Source organism: Peromyscus californicus, unplaced genomic scaffold (genome assembly GCF_007827085.1).
Source record: "Peromyscus californicus insignis strain IS unplaced genomic scaffold, ASM782708v3 Scaffold_11__1_contigs__length_118956290, whole genome shotgun sequence".
Classification (NCBI taxonomy): Eukaryota; Metazoa; Chordata; class Mammalia; order Rodentia; family Cricetidae; genus Peromyscus; species Peromyscus californicus.
The window spans coordinates 4,854,193-4,877,695 of NW_026294402.1; the positions used below are offsets into that span (position 1 = coordinate 4,854,193).

Consider the following 23,503-nt stretch of genomic DNA (forward strand, 5'->3'; position numbering starts at 1 on the left):
ACCACTGTGGTGTCAATGCAGCCAGTGCACAGCCCTGGGCCCCTCCCCAGCAAGGGGCAGGACTGAGCACAAGGCGTGTCTTTCTGTTCCTTCTGGTGCCGACTTCACACAGATTAGCACCTCTAGCTCTGAGGCCTCTGTCCTGAGATGCAGAGCCCCTGTACTGTGTGCCAAAAGGGGAACACTGTCAAGTCTCCATAAGCCGTTTTAGCAATGTGAAAAACATTTCAATGTCTAAAAAGCCTTCAGGTCTGCCTGACCAAAATTGCTTTGTGTCAACATCAGAAATTACATACACAAGAATAAATCAAATCGACTTCTTGCTCAAAGTCCAGGTCATACCATTTTCTTTGTATTCATAAAAACGAGTCTTTCACAAACATAACCTGTTTTGAAGATCATGAGAGAATGCTTCGGAAAAATAAAAACAAAGGCCAGGGGTGGAAAAGTAGCCCAGACGGTGGAGTGCTTGCCTAGCACGCCAAAGACGCAGCTCTAGCTCCACCGAGGACCAGGAGCTCAAGGCCATCATAAAAGACAGTGCCGGGCCCACCTCAGTTTCCTCCATGATGGCACATCAAGTTTTTAGATAAGGAGCCGGGCGGTGGTGGCGCACGCCTTTAATCCCAGCACTTGGGAGGCAGAGCCAGGCAGATCTTAGTGAGTTCGAGGCCAGCCTGGTCTACAGAGCGAGATCCAGGACAGGCACAAAGCTACACAGAGAAACCCTGTCTCAAAAAACAAAAAACAAAAAACAAAAAAATAAAAAAAAAAGTTTTTAGGCAAGAACAAAGCAGATTCTACTTGAGACACAAGGCACAACGGTCAGGACAGCATCTGTAGAGAACACCATGGCTCTTGGAGGCAACGCTGACACCTGGAACCTGTCTGCCAGAGACTACTGCAACAATTCTCAGTAATTGTTCCACTGGGAAACCACTAAGCCAAAAAAGAAGTTTTAAAGTTTAAGAACAGATTTTAAGTATATATTTGAACCACACGAGAAAACAAGAAGGCAGAACATAATAATAAACATCATGGTAACAACTTATGGATGGATCTGACATGAACATGCACTTATATCTAATAAAATGTAATATAGGTTTTATATATCTATGTATCTATATACACACATACAAATATATCTATATACATATCTACCCATCCATCCATCCATGTATATATATGACAAGTGTGCATTCTTTCTAAAATGAAGCACTAAAAACATGGAGAAGCCGGGTGGTGGTGGTGCATGCTTTTAATCTCACCACTATGGAGGGAGAGGGAGAGGCAGAGGCAGGTGGATTTCTGAGTTTGAGGACAGCATGTTTTACAGAGTTAGGAGGGAGAGGGAGAGGCAGAGGCAGGTGGATTTCTGAGTTTGAGGACAGCATGTTTTACAGAGTTAAGTTCCAGCCAGGACTACACAGAGAAACCCTGTCTCAAAAAACAAACAAAATAATAACAAACACCCTGGAGAATACTTTCTCAAAGTACAGACAACAATGGAGAGAGGACATCCATAGTCCATAGAAATACATGCTTGCCAAGGTAAAATTCTTGACTCTCAGATGCACAAACACTCTGAAGTATCATAGATACTACCTCCCACTTTTGAGTTTCAACACCAACTGGTATAGATTCTAAATTATGTAATTAATTTCTGTTCTTTTTCAATCTCTCTACTGTCTTCTCTAAGGCACATGTTCATTTAATATGAACACTTAAAAGCAGTAACATCACACATTCCAGTTGCTTCCCCATGGCCTTTTTTCTTAACAGTTGTCTCTGTATTTAGGAAACAGTTAAGATACTGCAGAGCACTGGTTGCTCTGAAACCCCAGTCAATGCCTTCCTGTCTTGATCCCAAGGCACTCAAAAGAAGTCCTAATTGAAAAGAACACAAACATAAAAAGCTGATACATTTTAATTAAGATTATAAAAATTGGTTTATTGTAAAAGAAATTCAAGAATAACCAGTTAAATTCTTATCCGCATGCTACCCACTACAGCCAGGAAGCACTAACCACTTTTACATCAGGGAGGACACAAGGAAGACTGCATCGAGGCCGTGATTCAGGGAAGGGAGCTCAGGTCCCCCGCAGTCAGCACAAGGGTTTGATAAGGTCAGAGCTGTCAGGTACCGAGGGCTGCTGGACACTGAGGTATTACAGGCAAACGTTCCCGAGGGGAAGACAGCACATCTCACTTGGTGGGTGAGCTTAAGCGGTTCAAAGTTTAGGAACAACTTCTTTACTGACAGCGAGATGCGAGCTCAGTCTTGATTGAAGAGAAAGAAGCTATGAAAGCTTTGCTATCACGGCCTCACTACCTTCACCAGCCCACGCCCACCTTCCCACCCTCCCCCACACTAAAGCTAGTTTGCCCAGAGGGTGCGGTCTGACTCTGTGGCTTACTGGCAAATGGTAGGCACTCATCAGTGCCCTATCATCTGCACACTCACCACACACTGTTGTCTGCCATCCCGCTGCTCAGTTTTGAATTAGAGTAGAATTCCATTTCTGTTCTAAAGTCAATGCATCCTCCTGGTGGCCGTTTCCCCAGACCTAATTCAAGGGTGAGTCTTCAGCTAGTTTCTTAGTAAAAGCCTTAGAGTCGATGGCTACAAATGACTAGGAATCATCATGTATAATACACGGATTCTGACTATGAATCATCATATATAGTACACTGATTGCATTTTTTTTTGAGCACTCCAAGTACTGAATAAAACTTTTCTACTTCCATTCCTGCACCCCACTAAAACAAAGGGCCAATAGATTTCTACCTTCCTAAGCTGAGGCTTTTCATAGCAGCTTTAGCCAGGGAAAGAATTTGTTCATTAAAAACCCTTGAAAATAAGGGATTCTTCTAAAAGCATCCAAAAACCCTTAAATGACAGCGGTGCTAGCTGATGCCACTACAACTCATAACCAACTACTACTTCATAGCTTATACTGAAGAGTTAATTCATGCTTATTTGTTCCTTTAAAAAATACTCTTTGGAAACCATCGTTACTCCTGGAGACACATACTCTAGCAATCTCTCTTCTTGTAAAAATAAAGGCATAATCATGCTATCTTTAGCTCTTTGCTAAGTTCAACTACCCCACACATTCACTAGTCTGACCACTTTACCAGCCGACTCATGACCTCACAGCATTCTACACACTCCCCCAGGGTCCATTCAGCAGGAAAGTGTGAGCAGGTTTTGTAAGAATGATCCTGTAGGTAACATTTAGTCTGGTCTTCATTGTGTTCACTATAAACGAGAACTCAAGTACCCACGCTTGCATCCCAAACTGAGGCGAAGGCAAAAGGAAGGCCCGCCTCTAAAGCTCACTCCTGCTCAGTGACTGCCCAACATGAATCGGTCCAAGGGGGAGTGAGGCCACTTGTTTGCTTCTGTCCAAGTCACCAAAGTGTATAGAGGGCAAGAGAGCGCCTCTAGGCTTCACCCACAACAAGAGCCCTTTCTAGAACACTGCCCTACCTCAAACACCTGCAGGTTGCCCCAACCAGAATTTAAACTATTTGTGAAACATAAACTACTAGTCATGTATTCTAAATGCTTATGTTCAAGGCTACCATTTAAAAAATAAACTGAGGAGGGTAACCTTAGATACATTCTGCTATCACACTACCACAGACATTATAAGTGTGTGTACATATGTAAAGGAGATAGCCAAGATTTAAACAGAATGGTAAAAAGCCAGGAAATACAGATTTCCCCCACAAAAGAACAATATCGCCCACCCCAAGCTACACCTATAAACAACTTCACTAATTTGCCTACATTTCAACAAAACCAATCACCTAAAAAAAAAAGAAAGAAAAAGAAAAACCAACCAGCACCCACAAAAAAAACCACTCAAACCTAGCCTAGAGTATGTGGCAATAATTAATATATGTCTATGGAAACTGTCTCATGCCTTATAAGCTTCTAAAATAAAATCCAGGTCACCACGTGACTAATGGTGTCACCAGAAGAAACAAAAAGCCCAGCAGTCTTCGAGCCCTCCTGATCAGCACTGAGTACTTTTGTACATAGGATGCCGTGCTTTTTGGCTTGTTGGACCAGAGGGCCAAAGGCAACTGAAGAAACCAGCTCTTGAACAAACACTCTGACATGAAGCATTTGAGTTCCCAGTCCGAATGTCCAGTTGAAATGATGGGTGAAGACACCACTGGCCAAAAGGAAGACCATCCATCATCCAAACAGGGTATTCGCCAGCAACCCCGAAGAACAGTAGTTACCATAGCAAGAGAAACCAAAGGGTTTGCTGTTTTGTGGTTTTGACTCTTTAGGGTCGGCTGTGAAGAGGTCAGCAACATGAACAGCAGCGATGGGCGGAGGAAAGCAGAACAGCGGATGAAGATCCCTGCTGGGCATCTGTTCATCTGTTTCCTGTATCAGCCAGAGACTTGCCCACTGGCTTATCTGAATTTCAGGGATGCACATCTTCGGCTCCGTGGACCCTTCACAGACTGGGAGGCTCTATAACCATGTAAGAAAGCTTTCTTTGTCTAGCTTGGTGGCGGCCAACACAGACTCCATGTCATTGAGGATGTCGGAACTCAGTGCTTCCTGCAGGCTGGGCATCAGCTCCTCCCCTTCTATGTTCATCGCGTCTCCTTCCAGTGTTCCAAGGTCCACATTTGTCCCAGGGATGGCTTCAAGGTAGTCTGGGAAACGACTCTGCTGTGAAGGCAGGGTGCTTTGGTTGATAGTGTCACCTAGTTTGGGGGGAGATAAACAGCGTTTTGTGAAGAGCACCAGAGTTGTCCTGCATGAGCAAAGAAGCACCCAGAATCTACCTTAGAAAACCACACACAGATCACAAGGTAACACCAAGTTTGCCCGGGCCTCACCACCTCACAGACATGCAATGTACAGCTTAGCTGCTCATTACAAAGAGGAACAGCCACTGATGGGGGCCTGAAGAACTGAAACTTCCTTGGAAAGCTAAATGCAGCGCCTTCTTTCTCTCTCCCAGAAAGGAGCCACCATTCCTAAGAAGATCAAGACGGAGGGTCTTTCCTCTCAGATGCACTCCAGGACACTAACATAAAAGCATGTAGACATGGTGCTCTACTCTTGAGTCACACAATAGCACGAGTCTTTGAGGATATGTGACCTCCCCAGACTCAGTTCTAAGTTCTCAGACTACCTGCCCACAGGCCTTCATGTATCTGTGACATTAGCTCCCCTTGGAGCTTCATCAGAACTTACGTTCAGGAAAACAAACGCCGTTTTTTTTTTTTTTAATTTTTTTTATATTTATTTATTAAGATTTATTTATTATGCATACAGTGCTCTGCCCACATGTATCCTTGCAGGCCGGAAGAGGGCACCAGATCTCATTATAGATGGTTGTGAGCCACCATGTGGTTGCTGGGAATTGAACTCAGGACCTCTGGAAGAACAGCCAGTGCTCTTAACCTCTGAGCCATCTCTCCAGCCCCACAAACGCCGTTTTTAAGGGGCTAAAAAGGAGACGTGAGGGTGAAAAGAGCCAAGACGGGGCAAGGCATGAGGTGGACTCAAGTGGTTCCTGAAGGGGATTTCAGATGTAGGTGGACCCAGGGGAAGCAGGGAACCAAAAGTTATCAAAATTCCACCTTCCTGCCTCAGATAAAAGCAGCCATGAAAGACTTCCTGGACACTTCACACTCCCAGCTAGCGCTCCTCACCCCTCCAAGGCAGAGAGAGGTCTTAGCTCTTCAATACCTCCACAACTATTTCAATAATAAAACCAATGGGTTTTACCCTAAACTCTCCCACATCTGGCTTCCTAGACTTGTAAAACCTTAACCACATCAGCTGAACCAAAAATATCTAGAAAAAAGAGATAAGACAATGAATCATATAATAAAAAAATTATCCAAAATTTAGAACACAAACCTAAAATGAGAGACTTCTAACAGGCCCCCCAACTCACATGTTAACAAAACAGACAGCAAAAGATGGTGTGTGCCTGAAATCTCAGCATTCTGGAGGCAGAGCTGGAGGGTCACAAGGCCAGCATGGGCTACACAGCAAGACCTTATCTCAAAAAGAAAGAAAAAAACCAACCCATGTTTTTTAAGGTTCATGACTTAATCCCAGCACCCCAGGCAGGGCCTCTGTGAGTCCCAGGCTACACAGTGCAACCCTGTCAAGGAAGAAAGGAAGGAAGGAAGGAGGGAAGGAAGGAGGGAGGGAGGAAAAACAAGACACAAGTTCTTATCTTTGCTCAAAGTAGTTCACTAGAGCCAGTGACCACCGTAACTAAAAGTGAATACTTGCCTGTATCCATTTCATCAACACTGTTCAGGAAGTCATCTGGGGTCCGAGGGACACTGTAGCTGCTCATGCTGAGGCCACTGTCCGTGCTCTCATCTCTAGAGTGATAGGTGCCACTATGAAAACATTGACAAAGACCGGCAGAAAAAATTTTCATCAATCCAGGGAAAATAAACGTGAATTACACATGACCATGATTCTCAAGAGGACCAGGGAATGATGCCTGTACTGCAGTGCCTCTTCAGAGCCCGACAGCCCCCGTCCTACAACAGGACAGACACACTGACTCTGACTAAAGGGACAGCTATTAAGGGCTGAGAGATATCCTAAGGTTCTGAGCTTGGTTACAACCTCAAGAAAAAGTGACAAGTTCCATTAACTATCTTGAAGCTTGGGGGTTCCAAGGCCCCGAGTCCCCAGAGAGAGGTCAAAACCTACACTCCAGGTGGGCAAGCCTGCATGTTGAATTCCCAGCTAGAGGCAGAAAACTCTAGCCAATGAAGAACCAGAATGCTTTTTTTTTTTTTGGTTTTTCGAGACAGGGTTTCTCTGTGTATCTTTGCGCCTTTCCTGGGACTCACTTGGTAGCCCAGGCTGGCCTCGAACTCACAGAGATCCGCCTGGCTCTGCCTCCCGAGTGCTGGGATTAAAGGCGTGCGCCACCACCGCCCGGCCAGAATGCTTTTTTGCCAAGACAGATGAGTCACCGAAGATAAGAGTTCCCACAGCCAGAGCTTCTTGCTTCTGGTGGGGGAGGGGAGCACCCAGACACTTCAGTACCAGATAAGAGGCCCAGCTTCAGAAGTGAAAGATCAACAAAGCAAAGGGACTTCAAGAGAAACAGGCGCCAACAGTATTTTTACTTAAGGCTGAATGGAAAGTCTCAGACTGCACTCATGAACAACAGAAAACAGCCTTGAAAATTCCTCAACAGGGGGCTGGAGTGATGGCTCAGTGGTTAAGAGCACCAACTGCTCTACCAGAGGATCCCGGTTCAATTCCCAGCACCCACATGGCAGCTAACAACTGTCTGTAACTCTAAGATCTAACACCCTCACACAGACATACACACATACACTAGTGCACATAAAATAAAGATAAATAGTTGAAAAAAAAAAAAAAACTTCCTAAACAGAACACTTTCCTAAGTGATGGCGGAAGAGTGGCTGGTATCAACTGGAAACCCCGAGGGCAGCCGCTATTCCTCCTGGTTTTTTCAGACCACAAATGTAGATGACTCTCCTCACATGATGGACACTTAAAGTGTTTGGTTGTTTAAATAAAACAAAACAAACAACCAGACTCCACCTGGGCATTAAAAAAAGAAAAAAGAAAAAAAGCTATATTCCAACCTTCCTTCCTGACTGTTCAATGCATTTGCCTCGTCCTTTCCCTGGAGCTGACAAACATCGGTTTATGTCTCACATAAATCCAAAAAATGCACAAACTTGCCTCTGAGACTGTTGGCCTACACACAGCCATGTGGATCAGCCCAGGATGCCTGTTAGCTTCACTCTGAATGTTGGGATGCTGTCCCCACAGGGACACCCATCAGACAACTGAGTCTGTAAGGAGGAGGTGGCCTCACAGACTCGGAAGCCACAAGGGAAGTCCACTGGGATCTGGGGAGAGCTCATACTGTTTTCTTGGGTACAATTGCTCTCTATCAAACCCCAGTTTACGCTGAGTGCGCCTAGGACAACCCAACAGGCATGAGAGCAGCTCAGGGGACAGAAGTGAAGACAGTGTAGAAAAGAACACGTAATTTTCATTGATTAGGGGGGTTGGTTACAAGTTGTTGTCAAGGGTTAGGAAAAAGGCTAAGCAAAGGAGATTAGATTTAAGGTTCTTGTTTAAAAAAAAAAAGAGAGAAAGAAAGAAGAAGAAAAAGACAATTACTAGTTTTAAATACTTTACATTGGATTGGATTGTTTTATATTGTATACAAATTATATATATTGAAATTGATATTGTTAGAAAATGCTTTATGTATATTTCTAATTGTACCGTTCATTTAACAATGTAATGCAATTTTCTGATCCTTGAATGTTATTATTACCAACTATTAGGATATAAAGAAATGAAAGTTAGTAGTTAGACATTACAATAGAACTTGTAGTCATATTAGATGTTTTAAAAATTGAGCAGATATATTTTAGACAGGTCATCTTCAAACCCTTCAGAGATCTGCAGAATATGGCATTTAAAATGTTTTAATAACTTAGAAAATTTTTCTTTTTTGTTATGACTATGAGACATGTTGGCTCCTGGCAGTACCAATCTACTTCAGGGAAAATATGGGCATTGAAGAAACTGCATATGGAGTTAACTTTCATTGTGGCAAAAGTTAGCCACTGGACAACAAAGTATCCTCGAATCAACTGCTGACAAAATGGACAGACAGGACATGAAACAAAGGACTACTGATTCTTGCCAAAACAAGTGTGGTTATGGCTTTATCAAAAGGCATCTTCTGAGGCCAGGACAATATGGCACCATCCCTGAAGTGGCCTTCGCAATTCGGAAAAGGTACAGTGCCCTTTTCTTCAAAGGCAGCTGAACAGGCAGTGGGCCGATGGCCTCTGATGTGCAATGGAACAGCAGCTGAAACAGTTATTCTTGAAGAGTAACTAAGCTCACGCCTCTCAATAGTAGACTGGCATTTGATAGAGGGATGTGGAGAAGAACGGGATGCTGAGATGAAGCCATATATACACAGCCAAGAAGAATGGACAGTTGAATTAAAAAACCATCAACGGCCGGGCGGTGGTGGCGCACGCCTTTAATCCCAGCACTCGGAAGGCAGAGCCAGGCGGATCTCTGTGAGTTCGAGGCCAGCCTGGGCTACCAAGTGAGTCCCAGGAAAGGCGCAAAGATACACAGAGAAACCCTGTCTCGAAAAACCAAAAAAAAAAACAAAACAAAACAAAACAAAAAACAAACAAACAAACAAACAAAAAAAAAAACAACCATCAACAATTTCCAGAATTTAAAATCCTGAATCATGACATGACACTAGTGGAATTCAGGTGTTTCTGGTACATGGACTGCTCTCACCCAATGTGAGGTTGAACTGTTGACCTTGTGTACATCCTACTTCACAAATGAGTCTGTCAAATACGCTAAGCCTATAGGCTGAAGATGATGCCCCAACACTGTGGAGAAACCTCAGATGATTGTCCAGGCAGCTGGCTGTTTCTGTCAACTCACAATTTTTTGGAAGTTGCTTGCATGCACTTCCTGTTTTTATTTTTGTTAGCTAATATTATTTCCTTCTTGGGTCTCTGAGGGAGTTGAAGATTAGTTAGTTATAGTTGAAGATTAATTAGGATAGAAAGTGAATTAGATACAATAGAATAGATAATGGAATTATTTTCTCTGAATTTGTCAAATACAAATGACCTTATATTGTATATAGTTATTGTACTTTTGTATATAGTTTTTCTTATGTTAGTTATAAGCTTTTTCTTTTTTTTTATTAAAATAGAAAAGGGGAAATATGGTGATATTTTATTTGTATTAAAATGTTATTTTTATGTTAATAAATAAAGTTGCCTGGGGGTCAGAGCTATTAGCAAGCCATAGGAAACCAGGGCAGTGGTGGTGTACTCTTGTAATCCCAGCACTTGGTAGGCAGAGCTGGGTAAGTCTCTGTGTGTTCAGGGATACAAGCCATTATTGGATACACATGCCTTTAATCAATACCAATCATGGAAAACCTGGAGGCCTATACAGACAGGCCGTGAGGAGGCGGTCATGTGGTTGGGTTTACAACCAATGAGAAGGCAGAACAGGAACTCTATATAGAGACTTTAACACAGGGGTAGCTCTGGTTCGGAGAGGTAGGACCACCGCAGGAGGAAGGGTAAGGTTTTAGCTCATAGCTCTGACCTCTTGGCTTTCTTCTTTGCATTGGTTCTGTGTTTCTTATTTAATAAGAAGGTTGGTTACATCTACACTCCACGGAACCACGCCCCTGATCTGCAGCGGCAGCAGAGTGAGGACTTTGAGGACAAAGGAAGGAGCCTGGAAAGTCACGAGCAAAGCTGCACAAGGGGGCACATCTGAGACAGGTGGGATGTGCACCGCAGGGCAGTGCTGAATTTAAGGTGTAGATATGATTCCTTAGCAAGCAGCACAGAAGACATCAACAGTCTTTTTAAAGGAAGAAAACTGCCATCCAGGTGCAGTTTGGAATCTGGGTACCGATTCTGGGACCTCAGCCTTTAGGAGGCTGAAATGAGGACTTAACTCTGTGGTTGGGGGCCAAGGCTTTGCTTGAAACAGAAAAGCCAAGAGCACAGCAAGTGTGAACACCATGAGGAAACAGAAGGCTGTACCAGGAAGGTCTGCACTGATCTCACAGGCTGAAGACTGTCATAAATAACTGTCAGGAAGATGTGCAGCCCATCCCTCCCCCTGCTGCTGAGAAGTTTGATTTTATCCTCAGATAAGCCTTCAACAAAACAGGTACTGGAACCTTTCTCCTGGGAGATTCTGTGGTGGGGCCTCTGCTCATTATCTCCAGCTTCAGTTTAGAAGCACAAGCTTATGTAAATGTACTTGACTGTAGACCAAAATTTAAATTCTGTGTAAGACCTAAGAATGCCTTTTACTGTTTTCAGACAGGGTCTCAACCATCCAGCAGGTTGGCCTGGAACGCGTCACTCAGCAGCTGAACTCAACTCCTGTGCCAGCCCCCCAAGTGCTGGAACCACAGTGAACAGCGCTCCAGGTCAGATATATGTATCCTTTCACGGCTTTGAAAACCCACCGGGCCAACCCTAGAGTTTACTTTCTTTTGACAAGATGATTTCACTGTGTAGCCCTGGCTGTCCTCAAATCCACAGGCATCAACCCCCTGCCTCTGGCTCGAGTGCCGGAAGTGAAGGTGTGGTGGCACAAGTTTACTCCAAGACTTTGAGGATGACGGAAAATCCAGTTGTTCAAAAACATTTCAACAAGATAAAAATACTTTTTGCCAAAATTAATTTTTTTTTCAATTTAACTTGTGAGAATTGAAAATAGTTTTCCTAAACCTTTTTGTTTTGTTTTTTTTTTGTTCTTGTTCTTTGTTTTCTTTGAACAGGGTTTCTCTGTGTAGCCCTGGCTTTCCTGGAACTAGCTCTGTATACCAGGCTGGCCGCAGATTCAGAGATCTGCCTGCTTCTGCTGGGACTGAAAGCATGCGCCACCATTGCCAGGCTTCCTGTACGGTGCAAGCTGGGCATGATGGCTCAACCTCGTAATCCTAGCACCTTGAAAGGCTGAGGTAGGAGGACCACCGATCATTTGAGTCCAGCGTGGGCTACAAAGAGAGACTGTGACTCAAAACAGAAGAGGAGGAAAGAGGGGAAGGAAAAAGTACATTGCTTCAAAGCACTTTGGGGAGGAGGGAGTCTAGCCCAGAGCGTTCTAATCTTTTTCAAAAGCAAAATTAACACAGCAGTGTAGTTTTAGTTAAATATTAATTATAGATGGTTTTCAAAGCATAAAAAACAGATGGCCAACCAGTGGCAGTTCTCAATGCAGTAGAGTGAACGTCGTCCACTCGAAACCCGGGGCAGTGCACTCATTACAGTGCACCTGTAACGCACTGTCTAGAATAACGCCACCAACATTTGCAGTTCTGGGTGGGACACAGCCTTACATTGTATCTCCTTATACGAGAGTCTTAAAGAATACGAGGCCTTCCATGAATATGTGGAAAGTTCCAGCCACTGATCCTTCACTAACATGCTCAGGGGTTAAGATGCTGTCGCTCACTTTCACAGGAAGACATTCACATGTTTCTTCAAGACTGCCATTTTAAGCAACATTAGCACAGAGTATAGGCAGAAGCAAGCATGTTGGAGCATTGACCCAGATCCCTTCCACAAGCTTCAACAACTCACCTTCTCGTACGGGATGCAGCTTTTTTAATCCCCAGCTTTGACTGCACTTGGCATTACAAAGCAGCCTCAACAAACACAATGAGCACTAACCTGTTAAGGAAGGGATCTGAACTATTGGTTGTCATTGTTCTCAATTCCTGAGACATCCCAGGAGAAGACACGGCATTCTGAGTTCCTCCATCCTGCTCCAGTGTGGGCAACTGGCTTCGGAGAGCTAATTCCTTAAACAAACAAACAAATGTAGAGAGAATCACTCTGCTGATTAACAAATTCACTGCTAGATTTAAAAGAGATAAAGTGCCACATAAGAGGGGTAGATACAAACAAAAAAGGGGTAAAATATTAACGTTTTTTCTTAAAGCTAACATGTTTCCTAATTAGAATAACCAAATTCTTCTACACACTTCAAATGACCGAAGGAACTAAGCTGGAGACACGATGTCAGTTTGCCTAGTTGTACTAACCCCCAAACACGCACAATCAACTCTTCCATTTCACTTTTCTGTTCTTTATTCGCAAAGACCCCCAAATCCTCCCTTGGGACATAATGGCAAGTCCTCACTTTAGACAATAATTCTTAGACTTTGTCATTACTTACCAGCTCTCAATGGTTTGGGGCCAGCAATAAAAACAGAACAGAAAGAACATTTGTTGACTTGTTGCCAGACACCAACCCTCCCCTCAGCCCCAGCACTGTGTGCACTCTGCTAACAAGCCTCACTGACTTCAGGGACATCCCCCCTTGAGCTGGACAGAGCTGAAAGGAGACTTTGGGGAGACATTTCTTCAGGGCTCCAACAGAACTCAGTAGAATCCTACCTGGACATCTGGCACAGGCTGAAGGCCCTGGAGATGCTTCAGAAATTTCAGGCCAGGGTCTCTCACCAGTCAACGCCTTCACTACTCTGCCCTACGACTTATGGCTGTGTCTCCTGAGCACACACCACCCTGCACAGGCTCCTCTCAGCCCACTTGTTAACTGACTTCTCTAAGTCACAAAGCATACTGCCAAGCCTCTCTGCAGTTTCCAAGAGCCAAGGCTGCTTCTGAGGCACATCCCCCTACGGCCCCTCCACCCACATTACCACCGCAGGGCGCAGGGCTGGAGAAACCTCTAAGACCTCCACAGCCACTTCTGATCTCCCCTCTCTGTAAACCCCACTCTTTTACCAGATTTATTTATACCCTTTGGTCATTCCATCCTGTAAACTGCAGCTCCTTAACCAGAGGTGCCTGAGTATTCAGGTTTTTGAACTTGCATGGAGATGTGGGAGGGAAAGATCACCTTAAATCTTTGGTAAATTTGAATGCAAATTTTACATTTTCTTCAATTATGAATGGACAGTAACAGTATTCATTGTAGTTCTGATTTTTCATCAGTATTTCCACAGCTTATAACTCAGATACCTCCATAACACATTATTGCTTCAAATCTTAAAGTACCATTTATTATGAAAAGCTGTGCAATAAATTCTCATTTATTAATTTGATAGGCATTATTAATAAAACTTTCCTTAAACACCAGGAAAATGCAGACCAAAACTAGTTCAAGTGACTATCAAGAAAACAAATGCTGATGTAGGAAGAATGGAAACCTTATGTCCTGCTGGGGAGCATGTAATTTAGTTCAGCCATAGTGGAAATCAGCACAGACAGATGCCAGAAACAGAAGGACCAACAGACCAGCTGCACCACTCCTGGGGAAACACCAGAGGGAACTGACTTCCTAGAGACACTTGCACATCCATGTTTGTGCCAAGATTCTGAGGCAGAAGTGGAGACCCAGTAACAGATGCATGGATAAAGAAAATGTGATATACATGCACAATGGCCTTTACTCAGCCACAAAGAACTGAACTATGCCATGAAGGAAGACACACGGAAATGGAGGTCAACACAGTGTGTAAAACAAGTTAGACTCAGAAAAACCGGCATCGTATGGTTTCTCCTGTTGAAAAATCTCATTAAAAAAAAAGAAGTATGCACACTCATATCCACAAAGGCATAGGACTGAAAGGCAGGCTGTTTGGAGGAGACCAATGAGGAGAAAGAGAAAATGTGTGTGTGGGTAAATATGAGGAAAGCATACACGATACACATGTATGAAAATGTCATAATGAAGCCCACTGTTTCATGCTAGACATTTTATCCTTCCTGTTAATTTATTTTTATTACATTTATTTGGTGAGAAGTGACTCTAATGATGATGGTGCACTCCTGTGGTTTCTCAAAACTGTTTTTTCCATGGGAGGCCTCAAGCTAAGCCCTGTTCTTGGGTGACCTCTTCTGAATATTCAGCCCTTCATACTCCAGACTCTTCCTACTCTGGTCTCTCTTGGCTGCTTCTTTTGTCCTCTCTACAAGCCTGAACTCGTGACTAATTAATGAAATCTACACAAGGACCTTTCAGGTTCTGACACAGTTTTATCTCCATTCAGGGATCTCAATCTGGAGCTGGGTGCCTGGCACTCAAGTGAGTCCAACTCGTAAGCTGAGATTGCTGGAAAGTGCCAGGGCTGGGACTATCCATAATGGAATCATTACAAGTGAAAGGTCTTCGGCTTTCTCTGGGCCCTGTGCCTATGTAGGTAGTGTGTGTGTGTCTGTCTGTCTGTCTGTCTTCCATATGCAGTGTCTGCATATTCTTTAGTGGGTCAAGCACATGTCCACTCCTTTCCCATTTCAAGAAGATGGAGACCACCAGGGCCAGCCTTGGATCTTGACTGTTCTTAAATCTTGCCATCTCTTCCTGTTCTACAGTTATTAACAACTCAGTTTCTCCTCCTATCAGCAGATGCTGCAGACCCAGCTCTCCAGACTCACTGAAAAAGGCAACTGAGGGATGTGAAGGCAGCCATTCATTCCTAGTTAACCAAGGAACCCAACCTCAGAAGGGTACCTGAGCCATAACCAAAAACTCAGCTAAACTGACCTTGAGAAGATCAATGAAAACAGATGGCTGTACTGTGGGTGATGGGGTTGGCATCAGTTTTGCATGAAACCAGAACCAAAAACACTGGAAGCACACACACAGATTACAGACATTATACTCAAGGCAAGAATATTTATTTGGCTGAATTCTGAAACAGAACTGATTAGATACCCTACGTAGTTTTGACAGAGATTCACACACTGCAGGTCAATGCCTTCTAACTGTGTGCTGCACAGTTCTGTAACTCAGTTTTCTCCTACTGCCAATGCCGCTCTCTCTCACTCCTGCCCTCAGAGAACCAGGGTCTGCATTTCCTGCCATTCCCAGTTAGTGTTTACATCAAGTTTTGTGTGAACGGACCCACATAGTATGTACTCTATACACACACACATACACACACCCTACCGACCTAGACTTAAGCCAGGTGAGGTGATGGCGCACACTCATAATTTCAGCACCTGGAAGGCTGTGGCAGAAGGATTCCCAGCTCTAAAACCAGCTTGGGCTATAAGACCCCTGTCCCGAAAACAACCCGAGAACTAGTCTAAACCCCCACCCCCATTTCTGACCATTACTACTGTGTTTATCTTTAATTTTTAAAAGATGACATCATTATTTAACATGGAGCCTTCCTTTTTTCTGAGTAGTACTGAGGATCAAATTCAGCACCTCACACTTGCTGGGCAAATACTGTAGGAGACAGTGTTATTGAACCCTGGTAGGAAATGCAAGTCCATCTCAGAGTGTGGCAAGCCCTTCCTTACCAACCATTGAGGAAAGCCCCAGACCAGGCTGGGACCACTGACTTTACTCACAGTGCAGAGCCAGCTCTAAACATGTCCCAGATTAGCTGAGATTTACAGGCTCACTGGGAAAAGCTACTGCATGTTTGAATTATTACAGAAGAAAACGCACTAAAAATACTTACTTGACTTAGAAAAAGTCAAATACTCTAGAAGAACTATTTGACCTTTGACATAGAACAAAAGCCTGACTAGGCTCTGGCCAAACTTCTGACTTGCTTACTTCCCCATTTTTGAAAGACTTTCACAAACTTTTCCAACTACCTTTGGGAAAAGAGAAGTTTAACAAACTCATATTTTTAGCACAGCAGTCTAATTTTAGGCATTGTGTTCAAGATGAACTAATCCCCAAGCTCCTCAGAGATAGAAGCAACTTGCAACATCAAATGCTTTGGTGAAATCACTCTTGTAGGCTATCCAATTATGTCCCAGGCTTAAGTTATAACAGCTCCACCACACTGACCCAGTTAAAGAATAATGGATGTACTTTCAGTAAGAGTGTTTGCTCCTGTGCTGAGGACTGACCTAGTGAGAGGCAAGAACTCTACCATGAAAGCCACATTCCCAGCCACCATGTGTTTTGACAGGATAGCGCGTACAAGGGATCCTTTGAAAAATCAGTTCACTTTGATGGTCATCCTCCTTCAATATTTGACTAGGTAAAGCATGAAGAAGGACACAGTCCCAAACTTCATCTCGTTCTGAGAGCTGCCTTAAGTCTTCACAAAATCGCTTTGACAATGTGCAGAATGCTTGTTTATTAAGCGTGGCTGTCATGTGCCATTTACCTCAGTACTTTCAGGTTTGGCTACTAAAATCACATACACGTAGATTAAGGAACAGTTAGGAAAACTGAAGCAAACCTTGGTTTTGAAAAGCAGCATCTAAAACAGTGGGGGTGGACACACGTGATTGTGTGTAAACGTGCCCAGGTGGGTCTCTATAGGAAGAGAGGTTGCTGTTTATAGACAATGCCCAAGGTATGTGATTAAAAAAAGGCGGAGGGGAAGCCACGTATGTTTCAGTCTGTAATCAGTAGTAGGGTGGCTGAGGCAGGAGGATTGCTTCTAGTTCAAGGCCAGGCCACGTCACAGAAAACAAAATAGAACAGAAGTTAGATCATGGGCAAAGTGATGCCTCCCCTCTCCCCCTCATCGTTTACTCAGGAAAAATTCACATTTATGTGGAAATATTTACATGGACTGTTCACTTCTCTAGCTTTTGACAACTCTTGATGTCAATAACAGTTTAACTTTATTGAACTCAACGCATCATATCATATATGCTGCATATGAAAATACTAAGATTAGCCATCTGAGGAGGAGGCAGTCAAGTCAACCTATACTTTCTTAAATCAACTGTTGTCTTTGGCAGTACTGGGCTAGGCTGCAAACATCTGCCTCTGGATACTACATGGCACTCGAGTGGGCAAGCTGGCAATGTCTGCCTAGGAGGGACACATTTGTGAACTAGAAGTCTGAATGTAGGAAATAATGAATAACTCCAAAATACATATTCTTACAAATAGTCTGCCTTGGAGAGAGCAGTCTGGACCAACAATTCTAAAATGGCAGAACCAGCCAGCTATTTCCATTGTTCAAGTATCAGCCAGGCATGGTGGTGCATGTTTGTGACCCAAGCTCAAGGCCAGCCTGGTCTACCTGGTGAGTTCCAGGCCAACCCCACCTCAAAACCCGAAACAGACAGACAGGGTCTTGTCAGCCTCATTTTCCAACTCATCCTTAAATCATAGTTATTCATTATTTCTAAAACAAAAAAATTAAGTTGGACTGGGGACTGTAGCCTAGTGATAGCGCTCTTGGCTATCTATCTATTATACACAAGGTCTTGGGTTCAATCCCAGGCCCACGAGGCAAGAGAAGAGGACCTACACTGACCGCTGGGAGTCATGCACGCCAAGCAAGCACACTCTAACAATGAATTGTGTGTCCTCACCCCACACTCTAACAATGAATTGTGTGTCCTCACCCCTTTATTCTGAGGTAGAGTCTTGTCTTGAACGGGAGATTCTCCTACCTCCTGGGCAGCCAGGACTAAACAGCCTCTAACAGGTTTAGCTTACAACACTTTAAATCATTTCTTGGTGCTGAGGATCAAATCTAGGATACACAGATATGCTAGCCAAGTGTTCTGCCCCTGTGCTGCCTTCCTAGACCTGTTTCTTTTTTTTTTTTTTTTGGTTTTTCGAGACAGGGTTTCTCTGTGTAGCTTTGCGCCTTTCCTGGATCTCACTCTGTAGACCAGGCTGGCCTCGAACTCACAGAGATCCGCCTGGCTCTGCCTCCCAAGTGCTGGGATTAAAGGCGTGCGCCACCACCGCCCGGCTCTAGACCTGTTTCTTAACGTCTGTGTCATCTACCAAATTATTTTCAAATCCAAGGCAACTCTTTTGACTGATACAAGTATGCAGTATACGTGACCATCATGAGGACTATACACTTCTCAGCTCTGGTAGGCAACACCACAAACACCTGAAGTACAGTGTTCTGAGGACCACACTGAGATTCAAAACTGTTTCTGATACATTTTACATTTCTAGAGTTTGGTCTTTTGTAACTTGGCTCAAAGCAAAAAGCAAAAAGCAAAAAAAAAAAAAAAAAAAAAAAGAAAAGAACAAAACCAGAAAGCACCTTATGGCTCCACTCCCTTAAGAGAGATTTTAGTTAGTAAAATGAACAAAGTAAACTATTAGTGGTGTGGGGGAGGTGATCTGTCTCACTGTGTAGCCCTAGAAGGCTTGGAACTCTATATAGACGAGGCTGGCCTTGAACTTGCAGCAATCTGCTTGTCTCTGCTTCCCATGTGCTGGGACTTAAGGCAAGTCCTGCAGTTTCAGGCATGTTCCTCAAAGCTTTTCCCTTCCATTTTTACACAAAATTTTCTTTAACATGCTCACCAAAAAATAAAGCAACCATTGAGAAACCAGTCAAATAAGTGTAAGATTTATGGAAAAGTAGGCCTTTCAAGAGAAGAGAGATAATGTCGAAAAAATTGTTAAAAGGATTTGTCTGCTAACTTGAAAGCCAGTTTTGGGTTGGGGAAAAGCCAATTCTTTGTGATTACTAAATTCACAAGGAAGAACTGTCTTTGGCAATTGTTTTTAGGTGTTTCTGAATAGTGGGGTGATTTTGCTATGTCTGATTAAAAATATGGGGCAGCTGAGCCTTTTCCTACCAAGTGTTCATGTAGCTGGCCAATGTCCCCAACACTGGCGCTCCTGGAGCACACCGAGAGGCCCTAGAACGACGGGAAGTGCTCTGATCCACAGCTACAAAACACTGACAGTAGCACTTCTAGGAAGAGTGAGACTGACTTTCCACCACCTAGATCGGAAGCTCACTGACTGCTGGGGTAAGACATTTTATTGTCTTATTTCCGGGTATTTCAACAGTCCTGATGAGGACACTTTTAGGGGAGACTTGGCCTTAGAGGAAGCAGCAGTAAGAGAGAAGGGGATGGAGCAAGGGTCTCACTGAGGAAGCACAGCTTACCAAATGCAGAGCCTACTGACCTCACAATGAGCCAGGAAGCCTCACAGGCAGGAGAGGACTCCGGATGCTCAGAGCCACACTTTCAGCAGAGGGGGAGGAAAAGCGCGCCGGGAAGGTATTTCCTCAAAATGGGTCTCCCTGAAGACCTTTGCAATGACAGCAGCACCGCCTTGTGACAGAGACCTGGCTAGTGTGCGCTCACCCTCGCAGCCGAGATGTTCACAGCTACAGTTTCTTCTGGATTGTGGAAATGAAAACTTATGCTCTATGTAAGGACAATTTCCCTGAATCCTGTAAACACACTGTAATAAATTATGGCGACAAGTTCCATATTTAATTATGAAGATCTAAAAATGCTTTGAGAGTCTTTCTTCTTTCGATATGATTCACACATGCCTTGAGGGTTTTCATTAACCCACAGGGACATAAGTACAAATGCCACAGAATCCCAAATACAGATGTGATTTGTTAACCTGATCAAAATCACTAACAAGGATTTTGACTTTAGTAACTTAAAAATGCTGACAGTGTGGCACACACTTGTAAACCTGTAACTCAAAAGACAGAATCCTGAAGACTTCTAGGAGTTCAAGGCCAGCCTGGTGAAAGCAGGAAGTTACAAGACAGCAGACCCACACAGTTAAGACCCTGTCTCAAAACCACCAATGCACATTCTGGAGCCTGGTGCCTGCTGACACCCGGCTATACAGGAGCTATCGACTATGAAGGAGCCACATTTACTTCTTGTTCACACGGGTGATTTCTACTAGAGGAGTAAAGTCAAACTAAGCAATGACTGTGACATTTGCAAGTCTGGAGCCTTCCTTTCCCATGTCCTCATAGACTGGGGTGAGCAATGTCTGGCTGACGATGGCTGACTTGACTCTCTTGTATACCTCTTAGGAAGATCTTCCCTGCCAAGTGTGGCGATGCACACCTTTGATCCCAGCACTTGGGAGGCAGAGACAAGTAGATCTCTGCAGGCCCTGTCTACAGAGTTCTAGGACAGCCAGGGCAACACAGGGAAACCCTAAAAACAAACAAACAAACAAACAAACAAACAAACAACCCTCAAAACGAAAACAAAATCTTTCTTGACACTGTTGCATGTTGCTTTGGCAAGCTGAGTGCTCTGAAACAGAAAACAGAGGAAGGGCCTCGAAGCCCTCAGAAGTCATGTCCCTTTCCTGCCCATGGTTCTCACTCCCTCTCTCCCCAAAGGCAGGCCAGATGGCAAACAGAATCCTCTCCTGCAAGGCAAACCATACAGTCCAGAAACATCACCCTTCCCCTTACTCTTCAAGGAAAGGGCACTGAGACCTCATCCCAGAAGTCGTACTATCTGCTGACTTTCCCAAGGTTCATCAAGACTGGATCTCACCCTCTTTCTACTGCTCACTGAACTGCAGTGTCAAAACTGTTTCCCTGGTTCGTTTCTGAAGGCTCTTGGGTCATGTAAAACACTAATTAAATACATAGATTGTGCTTTCCTCTACCGTTCTGGCTTTTGTCAGAGAAGTGATAGTACCCCCCTTATGATAATTGAGAAAAGTCATTTTTCTCTTCTCTATACGATGTCTTAAGGTCATGGAGAAAATCCCAGACTCCACCACCACAATCGAATATACTGATCGACAGCTTCACAACTACCAGTATGCTGACAACTAAAACATGCAGCACACCATTTGTTTTCAGAAAGGGTCCCGTGTAAGTACAGGCTGGTCTCAAACTCACTCTGTAGCCAAGGTAGGCTCTCAAGTCCTGATTCTCCTGTCTTCACCTCCCTATCCAGGGATCACAGTCTGTACGACCATGCCCATAAAAACCAGCAGCTTAAATCTTTAGCACGTGCAGTGGCATTTTCAAAAATTATCTCTCAAATATTTTTTGATCTAGATTACACAAATTTAAAGTATCCGTTCCAATTTTAACACTTAATGATTTTAGCCAGTGCCATGGCACACATCTGCCATTTGGCCCCAGGAAGTTAATGTAGGAGTACATGAGAATTCAAGGTCATCCTAGCTTACACATAGGGTGAAACCCTTTCTTAAAAAAAAAGCGGGGGGGGGGGGGGAGTGCTGGAGCGATGGCTCGGCAGTAAGAGCACTGACTGCTCTTCCAGAGGACCCGGGTTCAAATCCCAGCACCCACATGGCAGCTGACAACGTCTGTAACTCTAGGATCTGACTCTCATATAGACACACATGCACGAAAAACACCAATGCACAGGGAAGTACATAAATTTTTAAAAAGGAAGGTGTTTAACATCTCTGAATTCCTGGCAACTTTACTACAGCCAAGTATTTTCTATTCAAGTATTAAATGAAGATCTGAAAGCATTTCTTTACCAGATTTGGGGTTAAGATAGGAGCAAGAACAAGACTTTTGGCATCTACTTCTGACTTAAAGGACTTATGATAGATCCAAAGGTCAATCTTAGGAGTCAGCGCTAGCTCTCGAGAATCATTAATAGAAGCCACTGTTTCAGAGAAACACAGAACAGGGGACTCCAGCTTGTGAGATCCAGAGGTGGCACAGTGTCCCTCATCCTGAGAGCGTCTGCTCTACTCCAGTTGATTTCCACTCCCTTTGTGGGTTTTGTTTAAATGAAGGCATTTATGAGATAAAGAGAACAGAGTTCAGGTCTGGTGGTGTACATCTTTAATCCCAGCACTTGGAAGCAGAGGCAGGCAGATCTGTGAGTTCAAGGCCAGCCTGACTCAAAAATTGAAAAAAGAAAAGGTAAGAGTTTATTTCTTACAAAGTTAATTGGTCTCTGAAGATGGCACCTGACTTTAGCGCCGAGGAACTCCCCTGGCAGAGTATCATTCTGCCAGTCCCTACCTCTAAAGCCAATCCAAACATTACACTCCCTCTGCTTAGCCCAGAGCAGCTCCAAGACCCTGAGATGTTTGGCTGCAGGAGTGGCAGAAATCCCAGCACTGGAGGCTGAGGCAGGAGAGTCACTGGAAAACTGAAGCCAGCCTGAGCTACAATAGAGTGATGCCCTCAAAGAAAGAGGCAGGAGGGTGGGATGAGGGAGTAAAGGGGGGAGCATGCTTCATGGCTGCTTCTGCTCACCTCAGAGAGGCACATGGACCCTCGAGCTCCCAACTACTTTGAGTGTCATACAGCAGAAACATATAGGATCTGCTTCTGTTTCTAGAACCCAACTATTCCCATGGCTCAGACAGGAGTCTGTCAGGCAGGAGAGCAGCCGGGTGCTTCCGTTAGCAGTGCACCCTGGAGCTCACCATGGACTGGGCAGAGCTCGATTCCCCTGGAGCTTTGACATTTACAATGCCCTCCCTCATAAGAGAAAAACTGAGAAAAACTTTTATTCATTGTAATTTCCAAAAACAGCCTATATATAAACTAACTACTTTCTTTGCTATAGCTCAATTTACTGATTCTTTTAAAACATTAGGAAAAAAAATTGAGACAAAAATTTTTTTTAAGCTGCTCAAACAAAAATCATACACATTTAGAGGCTGAAAGAATGACTACTGAGACATCCTGTGTGTGAACTAGGAAGTCCTGGGAGTCTCCAGAGCCACACACACAGCCTGGGAGGATCAGCACAGGCAGACAGTCCTCAGTCCCTTGGAAAAGCCATGCTCAGTGTCCTGGGAGAAAGATGACTCAGCCATATCCACTCCGGCTCCTCTCCAGTGAGGACAGGGCTAGGCACACGGTGTCTCTCTCCTAATTTAGTTATCTTTTTCCCCAATGCTAAAACATCATATAAGAGCCTACCTGACATTTTGGAGCATTTGCTGTGCTGGGATTGATATTCCGTATTGCCTAAGAGTAAAAAATAAGACGGATAAAAATTACTTGACGCCACATGGTTTGGCTGTGTAGGCTGACTTATAAATTGTATCCAGACATCTTACCATAGAACAGAATTCCCAAGCTACCCAAGAAACAGCAGGCTAAGAAGGGCAGGAGCCAGCGAAGTCAACACAGAACAGACTGCCCCTCACAGTCTAGCAGCAAGGAGGACAGACAGCAAGACTTGGCGCCAAGACAAAGGCAACATTTAGTAACAGTCAGGTAGGCGCTTTGCTTCT

At 44.0% G+C, this 23,503-nt stretch overlaps 1 protein-coding gene and 1 long non-coding RNA gene across 6 annotated transcripts in view; one reads left to right on the plus strand and one right to left on the minus strand.

Annotated features, from left to right (window-relative positions):
* Positions 1-1,006: 1,006 nt before the first annotated feature.
* Positions 1,007-3,619, plus strand: LOC128118938 (uncharacterized). The gene is made up of 2 exons (XR_008221393.1): positions 1,007-1,300; positions 1,368-3,619. It is a non-coding gene; the product is annotated as an uncharacterized LOC128118938 (long non-coding RNA).
* The window catches only part of Yap1 (Yes1 associated transcriptional regulator), a 99,040-nt gene continuing 77,448 nt past the window's right edge, over positions 1,912-23,503 (minus strand). For 3 of the 5 annotated variants that reach the window (XM_052751767.1, XM_052751773.1, XM_052751757.1), the window contains exons 6-9: positions 23,187-23,234; positions 12,271-12,401; positions 6,290-6,402; positions 1,912-4,737 (exon numbers count right to left, since the gene is read on the minus strand). In XM_052751767.1, the coding sequence (XP_052607727.1) occupies positions 4,499-4,737; positions 6,290-6,402; positions 12,271-12,401; positions 23,187-23,234 (531 nt within the window). In that variant the 3' untranslated portion in view covers positions 1,912-4,498. The remainder of the gene's footprint in view (positions 4,738-6,289; positions 6,403-12,270; positions 12,402-23,186; positions 23,235-23,503) is intronic. The other 2 variants (XM_052751781.1, XM_052751790.1) reach the window with 1 other exon arrangement.